Below are 21,175 nucleotides of genomic sequence, written 5' to 3' on the forward strand. Positions count from 1 at the left end.
GGGCCGGCCGCGCCGCCTGTGGTATGGCCACCTCGTGGCCCCACTTCGTTATCTCTTCGGTCTTACGGAAGCTTCGTGCAAAAATAGGACCACTGGCGAAGATTTCGTCCAATTCAGAGAATATTTCCTTACTAGGATTTACGAAACCAAAAGCAATGACAATGACTGCGGCTCTTCGGCATCTTGTTAATAGGTTAGTTCCAGAAAATGCATAAATATGACATATAATGTGCATAAAACATGTAGGTATCATCAATAAAGTGGCATGGAACATAAGAAATTATCGATACGTTGGAGACGTATCAGTCGGCAGCGCGACTGGGACGACGAGTTCATGCTGTGGTGCGAAGCGAATGAAACGAAGATACTGGCGCATTCGAAGACCAGCCCAACAGGTCTCCGTCAGCACTCCAGCAGACCCGAACTTCCCTTCCCCAATTGGTGCTCGCGTCGCGCATGCGCCGGCCACCGCGAACCTCGCCGCCGTTACAGAAATCTGGTGACGCTTTCCACTCAACAGAAGCTTGACCAAACCTAGATTAGAGATCCACCCTCACCGCCAGCGACAGACGGAGAAAACCCCAGACGACTTCCTAAATTCGCGATCCCCAAACCCCGATCTGTCCCGCCGCCGCCGCCGCCGAGCACGATGTTCGATTTTGATACAGAAGCCATCCACAAGATCTTCTCCCCCTCAGTCCGGCCCCCGCCGCTCCCGAGCCCCGCCGCCGCGCCCGCCTGGGTCCTCCTCGAGCCGGTGGCGTACATCGCCGACCACACCAACGCCACCACGGCGGAGGCCTCCTCGAGCACGGGCCACACCGTCCGGGTCACCGTCTGCGTCACCGACCCGCTGGGCGTCTCCTACATCTGCTTCCACTGCCCCGGCCTCAAGGACTCCGACTTCTGCGACAGGCCCACCGTCGTCTGCTCCGACAAGGACTTCCTCATCCTCTCCGTCGTCTTCATGTTCGGTCCCCACGCCAAGCAGGGCCTCAATGAGTACTTCATATACAAGGCCGGCCCGGGGCGGCCGGCCCTCCGCCTGCTCCCAGGTCCCTATCCGCGCGGCTTCAGGGGGTCCGGCATCGCCCTCATGCCCCGCGACGACGGCGCGCATTTTGTCCTGGCCGCCCTGGACTACACATTCCAGTTCGACGATCGTTGGGTTTATGATCTCCATATATTCTCGTCCAGGACCTGGACATGGACCCGTAAGGTCCCGCAAGTGGAGGTATCGTCTGAAGTCAGGAGTGGGGTGTCCATCATTACACCTTCCAAGGTGATTCAGCTCGGAGGTGGCACGGTGGGATTCGTTGATCTTATGAAGGGGATTGCGGTCTGCAACGTGCTCGACGAAATGCCCGTGCTGCGCTTCATCCCAGTGCCCCAGCTGATGCCTGGCCACATGGAGGGCTCCAAGTCATGTTGGCAGGTGCGCAATGTCTCCTACAGCAATGGTATGATCAAATTTGTCGAGATAGAGAAACATGAGAGACATGATCCTGATGAAAGGACGTTGGATGACATGGATACGCTCTACGACTCAGACTGCTTGCCCAAGCCCAAAGTAATTGGCTGGAGGGCCATGACATGGTATAGAATGATTTCCTGGGACCATTGGCGCAAAGGGAGCATGGTTTATGACAAGGAAATCTCGGTTGACTCCGAAAGATATTCTATGTTGTTCCCTGAGCCTACAGACAATAATGCCAGAGAGCTGACACTCAAGAACCTGCTAGCATCTTTCCCTGTCCTGACCTTGACCTGTGATTGTGATGATATTGTTTACATGTTGTGTGTAACAAAATCTGAAGACAAAGAGTCATGGCTGATCAGTGTTGACCTGAAAAAGAAGATATTGGTCGAATTGGCACCATTTTCTCTCAAAGGATACTTCGCCCCGGCCCAACCTTCTGAATTGTCCAGTTACCTGAACAGAGCTCCAGGTACTTATACCAATGCTTGTTTGTAAATCATAGGATTTCTTTTCTTAACGACAGATTACTTTGTCGTTGCTCTTCTTCTTTTGTTAAGCAAGGTTCATTATTATGAGTACATTTGAGTATTGGAGACTGGAAATATGGTTTAGTGGTTCATCTTCTTGTCCACAGGTCTTGGTTGTCTGTCAAGGCGTTGACGAATAATGCAAAGTCAGTAGGGTTACAGGCTTATCATGTACTGATGAACAAATATAATTTTTCTTGCATTTGAGCTACCTATGCAAATCAATTAATAAACACACTTATGCATCCTTGGTTTGTTGGTCTAAAGACCTCCTTAAGCACAATATTTATTTTGATTACTTTTTTTTCTGCGTGTGGTTGCTGAGTTTAGCACTAAATCCGCATAGCCATCATACTAGCTGGGTGAAACTCATATAAAGACTGTGTTGGAATCCAACTTTACCCGCAGGTTTGGTTGGTCTGGTTCATACCTTTGACATATTTAGGATGCTAACTGACCAAAAAAGAGATTGAATTATCAGAATGTTCACTGCAAGGTCAGCCAGCAGTTGTGACCTGAAAGGCTGTACCTATCTAAGTGTAGCAACATAGTATTGCTAGCTATCGAGTAAGGTTATCTTGCTGGTGTTTAACGCGCCAAACCATTTAACATCCAAAGCTTTCAATCAGTTACTGAATCTTTGGGAAGCTCTCCAGGTGGTTTTCAGTTCAATCCCCAGTCAGAGCAGCAAACAAAGCTCATTTCACCACAACACCGATTCACATTTTGGACAGGGCAATCTGTTATACGTGGGCGCCGCTGCACTGTAATAAAATTTTCACGCTAGCAAGCCACACGTGGTAGAATTTGGACTAAAGATTGCCTCGCTAAATGAGGTCTCCAGCACAATGATGATTGCTCAGTGTGCTTCTGTGCCACTGAAGATGCTTATACCCTTTTCACTAGATGTTCTGTGGTGAACATCATCTGGAGTTTGATATTCCAGTGGCCTAAACTAGTCGGGATCGTGCATATATGTTCATCAGCATCGCGGTCTTCTGCCAGCTCCAGTGTTCATGCGAGCAAAAAAAAAGGGCGCTCTGCAGTTTCCGTGTTTATAATTTATTCTCCATTTTCAGAATAGCCCCATTTTTATGATTTTGTTTTGTATTTGAGAGGATTGCTGTACCAAATCAGTTGTACTGTATTTTATAGTCCAGGACCAGCCAGATTGGTCAAGAATTCAAAGAATGAAGTATAGATTTCACCCCATATGTATCTTGGTGAATTGATGACACCCTCTAATGAACTTTGGTCTGATTTACACCTTCCGGATATACAATACCATAGAAATCACCCCTTAGTTGGGTTTTGAATCGACGTGGTGTAGATTTAGGTGCTTTTAAGCCAAGTAGATGATAATTAGAACTTTGATCTTTGATTTAGCGACCCCGCCACCATTGCCTTCTCCCTCAAGTCCGTTGAGGGGGGCCTGTGCTCACCAGTTTATGGCTGCTGGATGTGAAAGGAGTGCTAGGATCAAGCAGCTGGGCTCATGACATTGCACATAGTTGGTGAGGAGAGAGGTAAACGGGTATCAACGTTGGCCAGCGCCATTGCTGAGCATGTCCTCCTCGGGGTAGAACGCTTCACATACTAGAGAGCGAGAGCCCTGACACCTTCCCATCAAGATTGTGTCCAGTATCAATGTTTTGCCAAAAGAGGGTCAATAAAAGACAAAACAACCTGAATATATGTCATGTGAGCTTGAGAACCGCCTAAATGAGTGTTTAATCCAGTTTTGTAGAGTTGAGGCTGTAAACCAAACGAAATTACACTTTTAGGGCTTATAGTTCTGCTCTGGTACATTTCGGCTGAAAAGTTGTCCAGTATCAAGATTGAACTTTTATTACCTGAAATTACACTTTTAGAGAGCGAGAGCCCTGACGCCTTCCCATCAAGATTGTGTCCAGTATCAATTTTTTTTGCCAAAAGAGGGTCAATAAAAGACAAAACAACCTGAATATATGTCATGTGAGCTTGAGAACCGCCTTAAGTGAGTGTTTAATCCAGTTTTGTAGAGTTGATGCTGTAAACCAAACGAAATTACACTTTTAGGGCTTATAGCTCTGCTCTGGTACATTTCGGGTGCAAAGTTGTTTACGATGGAACTATTTCTCTCCATTCTTTTGAATGTTTTCTTGGGAGCTATTTATCTCCATTTTTATAAATGTTTTGTTGTTTTCAAGAGCCTTGTTGTACTAAATCTTTTTTAGGGCAAGCCATGCTTAACTTTATTTATTAACAACGTTTATAGAGGTTGATACAAAAGTAGGTTGTTGAATCAACCACAAATGTGAGCCTGCATCTAGACCTAAAGCATGCTTTGCTAGGCTATGTGCCTCCTTGTTTGACTGCCTTCCTTCATGAATAAAAGAACATGATATCAGCTCCATTGCCGTGGCTACAATCTCCTTGACAATATTCCCATGACAACCTCCACCTTTGCTCAAGATGTACTAAATCGGGTTCTCTCCATTTTTATAAATGTTTTGTTGTTTTCAAGAGCCTTGTTGTACTGAATCGGGTGTGCTACTGCATTTTATGTGCCTGGCAATGGCAGGCTGGTCAATAATTCGGCAAGAAAATAAAACAAAGAAGCAAATGGGCTGAGGATGTTCTCGTACGTGGAAATGAGGTGAAGGAAGAAAGAAGATGCAAGCCCAATTTAAATCCAGCCCAAGCCGTCTCTCTCAGTCAGCACTCCGACAGTCCGACATATCGCGGCCGCAGTTCCACTCCAGTGAAAAAAAAACTCCAAATCCGATCTGAGCTAGCGCATGCGCCGGCAACCGCGAGCCTCGCCGTCGTTACAGAAATCCGGCAGCGATCTTAAAAATCCACCGTGCCAAAACTTCAATTCATCCATAGTACGAGCCCGGCAGGTGGAGAGCCAACCCAAACTACCAATCCCTGCTTTCAATTCGCGAGCCGCAAGCTCCCAGCGCGGCCTCGCCGTCGCCGCCGCCGAGCACGATGTTGGATGAGGACTGCACAGAAGCCTTCCGCAAGATCTTCTCGCCCTCCTGCCGGCCCCCGCCGCTCCCGAGCCCCGACACCGCTCCCGCCCCCTGGGTGCTCATCGAGCCGCTGGCGTACGTCGCTGACCAGACGAACGCCACCACCGCGGAGGCGTCCACGAGCACCGGCCTCACGCTCCGGGTCACCGTCTGCCTCACCGACCCGCTGGGCGTCTCCTACGTGTGCGTCCACTGCCCCGACCTCAACGACACCGACTACGCCAGCAGGCCCAGCGTCGTCTGCTCGGAGAAGGACTTCCTCCTCCTCTCGGTCCTCTTCCTACACGCTCCCCAAGGACGTGAGTACTTCGTCTACAAGGCCGGCCCCGGGCGGCCGTCGCTCCGGCTGATCCCAGGTCCCTATCCGCTCGTCCTCACTGCCTCGGATTTCGGCCTCCTACCTCGAGACGACGGCGACCATTTCGTCCTGGCCGCCCTCTGCTATTCACTGACCCCTTGGGTCTATGATCTCCATGTCTTCTCGTCCAGGACCTGGGCTTGGAGCACTAAGCTGACGCAGACGGAGATATCGTCGGATGTCCGAACGGGGGTGTCGATTATCATAGCATCCAAGGTGATTCAGCTTGGGGGTGGCACGCTTGGATGGGTTGATCTCTGGAGGGGGATAGCCTTCTGCAACGTGCTCGATGAAATTCCTGTTCTGAGGTTCATCACATTGCCTATGCTGATGCCTGGCAACAAGGACGGCGTGAAACCTGCCCCGTGGCCACTCCGGAATGTTGCCTACAGCAATGGGTTGATCAAGTTTATCGAGGTAGAAAAACATGAAAGACCAGATGTTGACGAAACATCGTATGATGACATGGATACACTCTGCGAGTCAGACTGCTTGACCAAGCCCAAAGAAATTGGTTGGAGGGCCATGACATGGTACACAACGACTTCTTGGGACCATTGGCGCAAGGGGTGCGTGGCTTATGATGAGGAAATCTCGGTTGACTACCCAAGATTGTCTAAGATGTTGCCTCATGTGAGGGACAATGTTACCAAGGAGTTGACACTGAAGGACCTGCTAGCATCTTACCCTGTCCTGAGCTTGACCTGTCATTGTGATGATATTGTATACATGTTGTGTAAACTAAAATCTTGCAGCCCAAAGTCATGGTTGATCACTGTTGACCTGAAAGAGAAGGTATTGGTCGATTTGGCACCATTTTCTCTGGAAGGATATTTCAGCTCAGCGCACCCTTCTGAATTGTCCAGTTATCTGAAGACAGCTCTAGGTAATTGTAATACTTCTTGTTAATCATACAGTTTCTTCTTGGGGAGGCAACAACAACATCAAAGTCTTTTTCCCAAGCAAGTTGGGGTGGGCTAGATATGAAACCCAACAGAAATAAAAGTCCGATATGGCGCGTCGCTTAGAGGGTTACACCCCAACGAATTTCTATTGGGTTCCATATCCATAGGAATGGCTGGTTTTTACGTTGGCTCGCCAAGCCTATCAAACCCTCTTCTTCGAGAGGAAGTACTTTTTTATGTTCATTTGTTAAGCTAGTGTCATTATTATCCCTATGTTGGAAGCATGCTGTAGTGGTGTATCTCGTTGTCCGTCAAGGCGTCGACCAATGATGCAAATTGAGTAGGGTTTACATGCTTCTCATGTCCTAATGAACAAATATAAATTCGATTACATCTTGAGCTGCCTTGACAGATGCAAAGCAATTTATACACACATATGAACCCATAGTTTGCTGATCTAAAGATCACCTTTCAGGCACCATTTGTTTCTGATTATTGTATTTTCCTTGAGCGTGGTAGCTGAGCTTAGCATTAAATCTCAATAGCGATTACCAATTACTGTCTGGGGAGGACTCATATGAAGTGTGTCGGAATCAGCATTAATCCATTGGTGTGGTCATGGTCAATTGACCAACAAAGGCACTGAATAATAGGAATGATCACCGGAAGGCTATAGAGCATAGGACTGCAACCAAACAGACAAAAAAAAGACTGCACAAGATACAATTTAGCCGGCTCAGCAATTGGAGAAATGCATGTGGCAAGGAGACGTCACTCCCAACTCTATGGGGGCGTAGAAACTTCTGGCTGTGCCGTATTTTGCTGTCTAAATTCTCAATTGGGCCTGCCATCTGACACTAATGGAAGATTTCCTGACCAATTGGCGCGGCTGTGGCTATTTGGGGGATTTGATCGATTTAGAATGCTTATATTTTCCGTATCTTCTGTTTTTCTGGTGTTGTGACATAGTGGTTTTGGACCCTTTGATGGTCATTTATCTCACACTGTTCCTAATGCAGCAACAGAAGGTACTTGAGGGCCCTGAGAAGGAGCTGGTGACCAAAACATGTGTGCTGCTCCAGCGGCCATCATCGTCATCTCAAAATACAACCCAAGCCTTCCTTAAACGCAAGCATGGATGGTTTTTATGGCTGCTCAAGCTTCTGTTCCATGTCCTCTCTCCTCTGCAATATTGATGTTCCCATTTTGTTCATTAGGCCATTATGTGTTCTGCTGCTACCGATGAGTGCCTATCGTTTCAATATAATTAGCTAGCTCCTAAGAAGTATGCTGTTTTGGTCAACTGGTTGGCTCAATCTGTGTAGTGTAGACCAGGTCTGTTTGGTTTGCTTTCCTTGGAGGTTGGAAACGAAAAAACTTACAGTAGCATTGTTCTAAAATATAGTGGGAAGAGTATGTGGAAGATCAATTATTGTAAGTCCAGTTTAAACAGAAATACAACATCCTCTATACATGCTTCTCGTGTATAATCTGACGAAAAATGTGGAAAAAGGAATGGACCTTTTTTAGGGCACACTATTGCACCTTTCATTGATCATCATTTATTTTGTTGGCTATCTTTTGTGAAATAACTAGAGGTTATTTAAGTAAGTAAGAATGCATTGTTAGAGAAGAGCAATGGGCCGTTAACCGAAGACATGTCACGGTGGAAGTTTTAGCAACGAGTATCCGAAGTTTTAGCAACGAGTATCCTCAATAGGAAGAGTGAAAAAAGAGTTGTGTTAAAAAAGAGTTGTGAAAAAAAAGTTGTGAAAAAAGTGTGGGAAAAAGGAACAAAAAAGAGTATGAGAAAAAATGAGAGAGAGTTAGAGAGGATGCTCAACGTCTGTTGTTTATGTTGTCCCGGTATGAATGGCCTGTAGTTGAGATCAACGGCGAGTCCAGGAATTATTGGCAGGGGAGGCTGAAAGTTGACGACGACTAACTAAACGACTACTTCCGTAGAAAATAAGCCATTATATAAGACATAAAATTATTTAAGACAAAATACATAAATTTTCAGGTTAAAAGAATACAAATCACACACTAATACATCCAGTACTTTAGAAGCAATAAAACTAGTAAACAGATATGTACCTCTAAGAAATCACATCATACTCACGCGGAAGATGTCCTCTACGATTCCTCAATTTCTGAAACTGTATAATGATGTGATCATCATGAATGCTTCTGAATATCTCTTTCTCATAGTAGCACACCATTAAATCATTTAGCCATTCATCGAACATCTTATTGCGCAAATCTGTTTTAATAATCTTCATTGCTGAAAATATGCGTTCAACTGATGCAGTTGCCACACGAAGAATGAGAGCCAACTCAATGAGACGATACACCAATGGGAAATATGTGTGTTTTGTTGTTTGAACCATCAACTGAGCAAGTGTGGATAGATTTTGACATCCATTAAATTCTTCATTTCTCCTAATGTTCATAAGAAATTTTGGGAGGTCAATTCTTAGCAACAACCTGTCTGCTTCTCTGAAGTCCTCAGCTTAAATTTTTGCAAGCCGAATAAGTTTCTCAACATTAAACTTTGAGAGGTTGTTTGGCCTTTGGCGGCTGCTGGCTGGGTGCGTCTGCCGTCCGCGCGTTGCCTTCTGGCCTTCTGGCCTTCTGGGTGCAGGAGTGCGCGCGCTCCGCCGGACCCCAGCCCCTTCTCTGTAGCCGGCTCGCCGCCTCGCTGGTCGTGGCCACCGGCCCGCCGCGTCGCCTCCGTCTCCGCCTCTCATGTTCGATACTTCGATACGATGCGTGGTGCAGAAGTGCAGATGGAAGACCTGTTCGATACTTCGATACGATGTTGTGTGCGAGTTGGGCTGAAGTATGGAATACTGGGCTGCTAATGGGCATCCTTTGGAAGATTACTAGTAGTAAAAAAATACATTTTCGGAGAGCAGACTTCAGCCTGTTTAAGCATGCTTGTTGGCCTCGTCTTTGGTTGAGATGCACATCCCCTTTGGTCCTTGGTACAGGTGGCATGAAGGTACCCCACTCGATACTTGGTTAAAACATGTATGTCGAAAAATCTTGGTAACCCGGAGTTGAATAACAAGAGGTGTAGTCCTTAGCATTCAACTAAGTGAGGCAACACTTGCTCATAAGAGGTCAAACTCATGACACATAGATATCTTCATACATGAGATACTTAGTACCCTATCCTTATTATTATTGTTGACATAAATTCCATAGCTCAAAACAATGTTTTATGCTCTTTACTTTTTATTTTGTTGGAGGTTTAGCACATACATTCCCTGCTTACTTGTGTTCAAGAGTTAAAAGAAATATTTCTGAAAAGAGAGAAAAAAAAGTCTTCCAACAATTCCATAGGATTCTTCCAAGCATGTTTTCTTACAATGCTATTTACTATGATGCATGCTATGTAGAACGTAAGAGTTATCACTTGATGAGTTCATATTACCTATTGTCATTCTTTATTGATTGAACCTTGTGATACTTTGCATGATTATTTAGAAGCTATATATTATAAACTCCAAAGTTCATGTTAGTTTTATCACCTTCTTGCTCAGGACGAGCATATGTTAAGTTTGGGGATGTTGATGCATGTAAAATGCATACATGAACTTTGTCCTTTATCATATTGAATTTCCACATATTTGCAACATATATGATGTTAATATCATGTTATACATTGATTTATGGGGATTTAACAATGATTTCCTTTATTTGGGTTATAACGCTGCAGAACAGGAAAACCCTGTTTTGTGTATTTTTCACTTTCAGAGACCCATACAAAGTCAAATTGATCTGAGATTTTTGGAGCGTCACTTTTTAATCGGGAGAGAGCAGCATGGGCCCTGGAAGCTCACCTGGAAAGGCTTCAGGGCGAAAAGAGGCCAGGTGGCGCGACCAGGAAGTCAGGCCGCGCCACCCCCTCTTTCAGCTGTCGATCGCCTGTTAGCCCTGATTCTTTCGCGAACTGACGTATTTTGCCCTAAAAACGACTATATATATGGCCCCGAAAAGTTCTCGGGAGGAGAGCGCCGCACAAACACAGAAACACGAAAATGGAGGCTGTTGCAGAAAAGATTGGAGGGGGAAACTCCGCCGAGATCACCGCCGGAGGGATCTCCACCTTCTCCAACATCGTCATTATCATCACCATGACCAAGAGGGAGTAGTCCACCTCTGAACTATGGATTTGTGGTAGTAGTTTGATCTATTTCTCTCACGTTCTTCATTGTTCTTAGTGCCATATGAGCTTCCTATCATGATTATGGTCATATTTGTAATACCTATGTGGTGGATCCTTATTCTATGATATTATTTTATGAGATCCGATCTTATTATATCGAGATGAATTGATAGATGCATATTATGCACCTTGTTCTTAAGTTTATTTTCTGATCCAACATTTATGCAAGAGCGTGTGTGGGTTGATGTGTGTGTTAGATGATGGAGTAGCATGGTTTTAGTGATTGTATAGTGACAATATGTTCAAGATCTATTATGGCTTTGCCTTTCTTTTGCTACCTCACTAGGGATAAAGTGAATGAATGTGTTATGTTCATCATGTGACAGTAATGATGATCTTGCTTGTTCAAGGTAGCATATTTGATATTCAAACTTCATGTCATAGTACTTATTTCTATGCTCTGTTAATTCTTAATACAAGATTTATGAATTTTATTTCTTAGGGAGTATAAGAGAGATGTGTTGCATCATCTCTATATTAGGATGTGATGGCCATATTTATTATGATCTTACATATAATATTATCGGCACCTTCATATCTCATTGATGAATTGTTTTTTATCATAAGAAACACTTTAAGAGAGAATATCAAGTGAACGCATGAACCCCGGTCCACATTTTATCATAAGAAACACCTTTAATCTGAAGTTGCTTTTACATTGTTTTCTATTTGCTGCACTATTTTAATCTGAAAATGCAAAAATATTTACTTTTTCTTATTTGCATCCAAAACACCAAAAAAAAATCAACCTCTTTACAGTGTTACTTAGTTATTTTATCTAGTTTAGTTTTTTACTTCTTTTATTTCTACTTGTGTTATTTACTTACACGAAACCTTGTGCTTGACAACCATGATGGCGGTTGATGGGCTTGATAGAGTGTCTTGATTACTCCCCGGCAACGGTGCTAGAAAAAATAGCTGCTAGCGCGTAGAAGCTTCCTTGTGACGGTACAGCACACGTCCGTTGGGAACCCCAAGAGGAAGGTATGATGAGCACAGCAGTAAGTTTTCCCTCAGTAAGAAACCAAGGTTTATCGAACCAGTAGGAGATGAAAGCCACGTGAAGGTTGTTGGTGGAGGAGTGTAGTGCGGCGCAACACCAGTTATTCCGGCGCCAATGTGGAACCTGCACAACACAATCAAGATACTTTGCCCCAACTTAACAGTGAGGTTGTCAATCTCACCGGCTTGCTGAAAACATAGGATTAAACATATGGTGTGGAGAATGATGTTTGTTTGCGAAGAACAACAGAGAACAATGATTGCAGTAGATTGTATTTCAGATGTAAAAGAATGGACCGGGGTCCACAGTTCACTAGTGGTGTCTCTCCAATAAGATAAATATCATGTTGGGTGAATAAATTACAGGTGGGCAATTGACAAATAAAGATTCATATACATATCATAATGATAACTATGAGATTTAATCAGGGCATTACGACAAAGAACATAGACCGCCATCCAACATGCATCTATGCCTAAAAAGTCCACCTTCAGGTTAGCATCCGCACCCCCTCCAGTATTAAGTTGCAAACAACAGACAGTTGCATTAAGTATGGTGCGTAATGTAATCAACACAAATATCCTTAGACAAAGCATCGATGTTTTATCCCTAGTGGCAACAGCACATCCACAACCTTAGAACTTTTCATCACTCGTCCCGGATTCAATGGAGGCATGAACCCACTATCGAGCATAAATACTCCCTCTTGGAGTTACAAGTATCAACTTGGCCGAGCCTCTACTAGCAACGGAGAGCATGCAAGAACATAAACAACACATATATGATAGATCAATAATCAACTTGACATAGTATTCCATATTCATCGGATCCCACCAAACACAACATGTAGTATTACAAATAGATGATCTTGATCATGAGAGGCAGCTCACAAGATCTAAACATGATAGCACAAGAGGAGAAGACAACCATCTAGCTACTGCTATGAACCCATAGTCCAAGGATGAACTACTCACGCATCAGTCCGGAGGCGGGCATGGTGATGTAGAGCCCTCCGGTGATGATTCCCCTCTCCGGCAGGGTGCCGGAGGCGATCTCCTGAATCCCCCGAGATGGGATTGACGGCGGCGGCGTCTCAGTAACTTTTCTCGTATCGTGGCTCTCGGTACTAGGGTTTTCACGACGGAGAGTTTAAGTAGGCGGAAGGGCAGAGTCGGAGGAGGCACGGGGGCCCCACACCATAGGCCGGCGCGGGCCCCATGCTGGCCGCGCCGCCCTATGGTTAGGGCGCCTCGTGGCCCCACTTCGTATCCTCTTCGGTCTTCTGGAAGCTTGATGCGCGTAGATGTACACGTCCGTTGGGAACCCCAAGAGGAAGGTATGATGCGCACAGTGGCAAGTTTTCCCTCAGAAAGAAACCAAGGTTTAATCGAACCAGGAGGAGCCAAGAAGCACGTTGAAGGTTGATGGTCGCGAAATGTGATGCGGCGCAACACCGGGGATTCCGGCGCCAACGCGGAACCTGCACAACACAACCCAAGTACTTTGCCCCAACGAAACAGTGAGGTTGTCAATCTCACCGGCTTGCTGTAACAAAGGATTAAACGTATCGAGTGGAAGATGTTTGCAAAGAAAAGAGTAAACACAATTGCAGTAGATTGTATGCTATGTAAAGAATAGGACCGGGGTCCACAGTTCACTAGAGGTGTCTCTCCCATAAGATAAAAGCATGTTGGGTGAACAAATTACAGTCGGGCAATTGACAAATAGAGAAAGGCATAACAATGCATATACATGATATGATAAATATAGTGAGATTTAATCCGGGCATTACGACAAAGTACATAGACCGCCATCCAACTGCATCTATGCCTAAAAAGTCCACCTTCGAGTTATCGTCCGAACCCCTCCGGTATTAAGTTGCAAAGCAACGGACAATTGCATTAAGTATGGTGCGTAATGTAATCAACAACTACATCCTTAGACATAGCATCAATGTTTTATCCCTAGTGGCAACAGCACATCACAACCTTAGAACCTACTCGTCACGATCCCAGATTCAATGAAGGCATGAACCCACTATCGAGCATAAATACCCCCTCTTGGAGTTAAGAGCAAAAACTTGGCCAGAGCCTCTACTAATAACGGAGAGCATGCAAGATCATAAACAACACATGAACAATAGATTGATAATCACCATAATCATAGTACTCTCTATCCATCGGATCCCGACAAACACAACATATAGTATTACATATAGATGATCTTGATCATGTTAGGCAGCTCACAAGATCTAACAATGAAGCACAACAAGGAGAAGACGACCATCTAGCTACTGCTATGGACCCATGGTCCAGGGGTGAACTACTCACTCATCACTCCGGAGGCGACCATGGCGGTGTAGAGTCCTCCGGGAGATGAATCCCCTCTCCGGCGGGGTGCCGGAGGCGATCTCCGGAATCCCCCGAGATGGGATTCGCGGCGGCGGCGTCTCCGTAAGGTTTTCCGTATCGTGGCTCTCGGTGCCGGGGGTTTCGCGACGGAAGCTTTAAGTAGGCGGAGGGTCAACGCGGGGGGCCACACGAGGGGCCCGGGGGTAGGTCGGCGCGGCCAGGGCTTGGGCCGCGCCGGCCACCCTCCTGGCTGCCTCGTGGCCCCACTTCGTTAGGTCTTCGGTCTTCTGGAAGCTTCGTGCAAAAATAGGACCCTGGGCGAAAGTTTCGTCCAATTCCGAGAATATTTCTTTACTAGGATTTCTGAAACCAAAAACAGCGAGAAAACAAGCAATCGGCTCTTCGGCATCTTGTTAATAGGTTAGTTCCGGAAAATGCATAAATATGGCATATAATGTGCATAAAACATGTAGGTATCATCAATAAAGTAGCATGGAACATAAGAAATTATCGATACGTTGGAGACGTATCAGCATCCCTAAGCTTAGTTCCGCTCGTCCCGAGCAGGTAAAACGATAACAAAGATAATTTCTGAAGTGACATGCCATCATAATCTTGATCATACTATTTGTAAACATATGTAATGAATGCAGCGATCAAAGCAAAGGTAATGACATGAGTAAACAAGCTGAATCATAAAGCAAAGACTTTTCATGAATAGTACTTCAAGACAAGCATCAATAAGTCTTGCATAAGAGTTAACTCATAAAGCAATAAATCAAAGTAAAGGTGTTGAAGCAACACATAGGAAGATTAAGTTTCAGCGGTTGCTTTCAACTTATAACATGTATATCTCATGGATATTGTCAACATAAAGTAATATAACAAGTGCAATATGCAAGTATGTAGGAATCAATGCACAGTTCACACAAGTGTTTGCTTCTTAGGTGGAAGGAGATAGGTAAGCCGACTCAACAATAAAAGTAAAAGAAAGGTCCTTCAAGAGGAAAGCATCGATTGCTTGTATTTGTGCTAGAGCTTTTATTTTGAAAACATGAAACAATTTTGTCAACGGTAGTAATAAAGCATATGAGTTATGAAAATTATATCTTACAAGCTGCAAGCCTCATGCATAGTATACTAATAGTGCCCGCACCTCGTCCTACTTAGCTTGGACTACCGGATCTTTGCATGCCATGTTTCAACCAAGTGTCACAAAGGGGTACCTCCATGCCGCCTGTACAAAGGTCTAAGGAGAAAGCTCGCATTTCGGATTTCTCGCTTTTGATTATTCTCAACTTAGACATCCATACCGGGACAACATGGACAACGGATAATGGACTCCTCTTAAATGCATAAGCATGTAGCAATGATTATTGTTCTCATATGAGATTGAGGATATATGTCCAAAACTGAAACTTCCACCATGGTTCATGGCTTTAGTTAGCGGCCCAATGTTCTTCTCTAACAATTTTGCATGCTCCAACCACTAAAATGATAGACCTTCGGACAAGACGGACATGCATAGCAACTCACATGATATTCAACAATAGTTGATGGCGTTCCCCGAAGCATGGTTATCGCACAACAAGCAACTTAATAAAATATAAAGTGCATAAGTACATATTCAATACTACGATAGTTTTTAAGGCTATTTTGTCCCATGAGCTATATATTGCAAAGGTGAATGATGGAATTTTAAAGGTAGCACTCAAGCAATTTACTTTGGAATGGCGGAGAAATACCATGTAGTAGGTAGTTATGGTGGACACAAATGGCATAGTAGTTGGCTCAAGGATTTTGGATGCATGAGAAGTATTCCCTCTCGATACAAGGTTTAGGCTAGCAAGGTTATTTGAAGCAAACTCAAGGATGAACAAGTGCAGCAAAACTCACATAATAGACATATTGTAAACATTATAAGACTCTACACTGTCTTCCTTGTTGTTCAAAACTCAATACTAGATATTATCTAGACCTTAGAGAAACCAAATATGCAAATCAAATTTTAGCAAGCTCTATGTATTTCTTCATTAATGGGTGCAAAGCATATGATGCAAGAGCTTAAACATGAGCACAACAATTACCAAGTATCACATTATCCAAGACAGCTTTAGAATTACTACATGTAGCATTTTCCAATTCCAACCATATAACAATTTAACGAAGAAGAAACTTCGCCTTGAACATTATGAGTAAAGCCTAAGGACACATGTGTCCATATGCAACAGCGGAGCGTGTCTCTCTCCCACAAAGTGAATGCTAGGATCCATCTTATTCAAACAAAACAAAAACAAAAACAAACCGACGCTCCAAGCAAAGAACAAAAGATGTGATTGAATAAAAATATAGTTTCAGGGGAGGAACATGATGATGTTGTCGATGAAGAAGGGGATGCCTTGGGCATCCCCAAGCTTAGACGCTTGAGTCTTCTTAAAATATGCAGGGGTGAACCACGGGGGCATCCCCAAGCTTAGAGCTTTCACTCCTCTTGATCATAGTGTATCATACTCCTCTCTTGACCCTTGAAAACTTCCTTCACACCAAACTTCAAGCAAACTCATTAGAGGGTTAGTGCACAATTAATAATTCACACATTCAGAGGTGACACAATCATTATTTTCACTTCTGAACATTGCATAATGCTACTGGACATTAATGGATCAAAGAAATAAATCCAACATAGCAAAAGAGGCAATGCGAAATAAAAGGCAGAATCTGTCAAAAACAGAACAGTCCGTAAAGACGAATTTAGTAATGGCACCAGACTTGCTCAAATGGAAAAACTCAAAACTAATGAAAGTTGCGTACATATCTGAGGATCACGCTCGTAAATTGGCAGATTTTTTCGAATTTTCTACAGAGAACTGTGCCCAGATTCGTGACAGACAGCAATGCTGTTTCTGCGCAGCGATCCCAAATATAACATCAACTTTGACATAGAAACTTTACTTGGCACAAAAACATGATAAGGAGAGGTTGCTACAGTAGTAAACAACTTCCAAGACTCAACAAAACAAAAAAATTGCTGTAGGTAAAAACATGGGTTGTCTCCCATAAGCGCTTTTCTTTAACGCCTTTCGGCTAGGCGCGAAAGTGCAAATCAAGTAACATCGAGAGTAGAAGCATCAACATCATAGCTTGTTCTAATAATAGAATCAAAAGGCAACTTCATTCTCTTTCTAGGGAAGTGTTCCATACCTTTCTTGAGAGGAAATTGATATTTAATATTACCTTCCCTCATATCAATAACGAGCACCAACAGATTCGAAGAAAAGGTCTTCCCAACACAATTGGACAAGATGCATTGCATTCGATATCCAAGACAACAAAATCAACGGGGACAAGGTTATTGTTAACCATAATATGCACATTATCAATCCTCCCCAAAGGTTTCTTTTTAACATTATCGGCAAGATTAACATCCAAATAACAATTCTTCAATGGTGGCAAGTCAAGCATATCATAAATCTTTTTAGGCATAACGAAATACTTGCACCAAGATCACATAGGGCATTACATTCAAAGTCATTGAATTTCATTTTAATGATGGGCTCCCAACCATCTTCTAACTTTCTAGGAATAGAAGTTTCAAGTTTTAGTTTCTCTTCTCTAGCTTTTATGAGAGCATTTGTAATATGTTTTGTAAAGGCTAAATTTATAGCACTAGCATTAGGACTTTTAGCAAGTTTTTGTAAGAACTTTATAACTTCAGAGATGTGGCAATCATCAAAATCTAAATCATTATGAGCTACAGCAATGGGATCATTGTTCCCAAGGTTGGAAAAAATTTCAGCAGTTTTATCACAAGCAGTTTCGGCGGTTTTAGCAATTTCGAGTGCAGTTTTGTACGCTTTGCACTAGGAGTAGAAACATTGCCAACACCAATTATATTACCATTGATAGTAGGAGGTGCAGCAACATGTGAAGAATTAGCATTACTAGTGGTGGTAATAGTCCAAACTTTAGCTACATTATTCTCTTTAGCTAGTTTTTCATTTTCTTCTCTATCCCACCTAGCACGCAGTTCAGCCATTAATCTTATATTCTCATTAATTCTAACTTGGATGGCATTTGCTGTAGTAGTAATCTTATTATCAATATCATTATTAGGCATAACTTTCAATTTTAAAAGATTAACATCAGAGGCAAGTCTATCAACTCTAGAAGCAATAATATCAATTTTATCAAGCTTTTCCTCAACAGATTTGTTAAAAGCAGTTTGTGTACTAATAAATTCTTTAAGCATGGCTTCAAGACCAGAGGGTACATTCCTATTATTGTTGTAAGAATTCCCATAAGAATTACCATAACCATTACCATTAGCAGAAGGATATGGCCTATAGTTATTACCGAGTTGTTCCTATAAGCATTGTTGTTGAAATTATTATTTTTAATGAAATTCACATCAACATTTTCTTCTTGAGCAACCAATGAAGCTAAAGGAACATTATTTGGATCAACATTAGATCTACCATTCACAAGCATAGACATAATCACATCAATCTTATCACTCAAGGAAGGGGTTTCTTCAACAGAATTTACCTTCTTACCTTGTGGAGCTCTTTCCGTGTGCCATTCAGAGTAATTTATCATCATATCATCAAGAAGTTTTGTAGCCGCCCCCAATGTGATGGACATAAAGGTACCTCCAGCAGCTGAATCCAATAAATTCCGCGAAGAAAAATTTAGTCCTGCATAGAAGGTTTGGATGATCATCCAAGTAGTCAGTCCATGGGTTGGGCAATTCTTTACCAAAGTTTTCATTCTCTCCCATGCTTGAGCAACATGTTCAGTATCTAATTGTTTAAAATTCATTATGCTACTTCTCAAAGATATAATTTTAGCGGGAGGATAATATCTACCAATAAAAGCATCCTTGCATTTAGTCCATGAATCAATACTATTTTTAGGCAAAGATAGCAACCAATCTTTAGCTCTTCCTCTTAATGAGAAAGGAAACACTTTCAATTTAATAATATCACCATCTACATCTTTATACTTTTGCATTTCACAAAGTTCAACAAAATTATTGAGATGGGCAGCAGCATCATCAGAACTAACACCAGAAAATTGATCTCTCATGACCAAGTTCAGTAAAGCAGGTTTAATTTCAAAGAATTCTGGTTGTAGTAGCAGAGTGGAGCAATAGGTGTGCATAGGAAATCATTATTATTTGCATTTGTGAAGTCACACAACTTAGTATTTTCAGGGGTATTCATTTTAGCAACAGTAAATAAAACAAACTAGATAAAGTAAATGCAAGTAACTAATTTTTTTTTGTGTTTTTGATATAGAGAGCAAGACAGTAAATAAAGTAAAACTAGCAACTAATTTTTTTGTGTTTTGTTTTAGTGCAGCAAACAAAGTAGTAAATAAAATAAAGCAAGACAAAAACAAAGTAAAGAGATTGAGAAGTGGAGACTCCCCTTGCAGCGTGTCTTGATCTCCCCGGCAACGGCGCCGGAAAACGAGCTTGATGCGCGTAGATGTACACGTCCGTTGGGAACCCCAAGAGGAAGGTATGATGCGCACGAGTGGCAAGTTTTCCCTCGGAAAGAAACCAAGGTTTAATCGAACCGAGGAGGAGCCAAGAAGCACGTTGAAGGTTGATGGTCGCGAAATGTGATGCGGCGCAACACCAGGGATTCCGGCGCCAACGCGGAACTCGCACAACACAACCCAAGTACTTTGCCCCAACGAAACAGTGAGGTTGTCAATCTCACCGGCTTGCTCGTAACAAAGGATTAAACGTATCGAGTGGAAGATGTTTGCAAAGAAAACGAGTAAACACAATTGCGATAGATTGTATGCTATGTAAAGAATAGGACCGGGGTCCACGGTTCACTAGAGGTGTCTCTCCCATAAGATAAAAGCATGTTGGGTGAACAAATTACGAGTCGGGCAATTGACAAATAGAGAAAGGCATAACAATGCATATACATGATATGATAAATATAGTGAGATTTAATCCGGGCATTACGACAAAGTACATAGACCGCCATCCAACTGCATCTATGCCTAAAAAGTCCACCTTCAGGTTATCGTCCGAACCCCCCCCAGTATTAAGTTGCAAAGCAACAGACAATTGCATTAAGTATGGTGCGTAATGTAATCAACAACTACATCCTTAGACATAGCATCAATGTTTTATCCCTAGTGGCAACAGCACATCACAACCTTAGAACCTACTCGTCACGATCCCGGATTCAATGAAGGCATGAACCCACTATCGAGCATAAATACCCCCTCTTGGAGTTAAGAGCAAAAACTTGGCCAGAGCCTCTACTAATAACGGAGAGCATGCAAGATCATAAACAACACATGAACAATAGATTGATAATCACCATAATCATAGTACTCTCTATCCATCGGATCCCGACAAACACAACATATAGTATTACATATAGATGATCTTGATCATGTTAGGCAGCTCACAAGATCTAACAATGAAGCATAACAAGGAGAAGACGACCATCTAGCTACTGGCTATGGACCCATGGTCCAGGGGTGAACTACTCACTCATCACTCCGGAGGCGACCATGGCGGTGTAGAGTCCTCCGGGAGATGAATCCCCTCTCCGGCGGGGTGCCGGAGGCGATCTCCGAATCCCCCGAGATGGGATTCGCGGCGGCGCGTCTCCGTAAGGTTTTCCGTATCGTGGCTCTCGGTACCGGGGGTTTCGCGACGGAAGCTTTAAGTAGGCGGAGGGTCAACGCGGGGGCCACACGAGGGGCCCGGGGGTAGGTCGGCGCGGCCGGGGCTTGGGCCGCGCCGGCCACCCTCCTGGCTGCCTCGTGGCCCCACTTCGTTAGGTCTTCGGTCTTCCGGAAGCTTCGTGCAAAAATAGGACCACGGGCGAAAGTTTCGTCCAATTCCGAGAATATTTCTTTACTAGGATTTCGAAACCAAAAACAGCAGAAAACAAGCAATCGGCTCTTCGGCATCTTGTTAATAGGTTAGTTCCAGAAAATGCATAAATATGGCATATAATGTGCATAAAACATGTAGGTATCATCAATAAAGTAGCATGGAACATAAGAAATTATCGATACGTTGGAGACGTATCAAAGCTCCGTGGAAAAATAAGACCGTGGGCTTTTGTTTCGTCCAATTCTGAGAATATTTCCTGTGTAGGATTTCTGAAACCAAAAACAGCAGAAAACAGGAACTAGCGCTTCAGCATCTTGTTAATAGGTTAGTGCCGGAAAATGCATCAAAACCTCATAAAGTGTGAACAAAACATGTAGGTATTGTCATAAAACTAGCATGGAACATAAGAAATTATAGATACGT

At 43.3% G+C, this 21,175-nt stretch overlaps 2 protein-coding genes across 2 annotated transcripts; both read left to right on the top strand.

Moving 5' to 3' along the window:
• Window positions 1-649: 649 nt before the first annotated feature.
• Window positions 650-2,227, top strand: LOC124694801. The gene is made up of 2 exons (XM_047227744.1): window positions 650-1,949; window positions 2,115-2,227. The coding sequence occupies exons 1-2, from the start codon at window positions 650-652 to the stop codon at window positions 2,138-2,140; spliced, it is 1,326 nt and encodes a 441-aa protein (XP_047083700.1). The 3' UTR covers window positions 2,141-2,227.
• A 2,557-nt stretch (window positions 2,228-4,784) lies between these two features.
• Window positions 4,785-7,704, top strand: LOC124701563. Its single transcript, XM_047233651.1, has 2 exons — window positions 4,785-6,271; window positions 7,310-7,704. Exons 1-2 carry the CDS (start codon window positions 4,984-4,986, stop codon window positions 7,324-7,326), a joined length of 1,305 nt encoding a protein of 434 aa, XP_047089607.1. The 5' UTR covers window positions 4,785-4,983; the 3' UTR covers window positions 7,327-7,704.
• Window positions 7,705-21,175: the final 13,471 nt, after the last annotated feature.

This window comes from Lolium rigidum, chromosome 3 (genome assembly GCF_022539505.1).
Source record: "Lolium rigidum isolate FL_2022 chromosome 3, APGP_CSIRO_Lrig_0.1, whole genome shotgun sequence".
Classification (NCBI taxonomy): Eukaryota; Viridiplantae; Streptophyta; class Magnoliopsida; order Poales; family Poaceae; genus Lolium; species Lolium rigidum.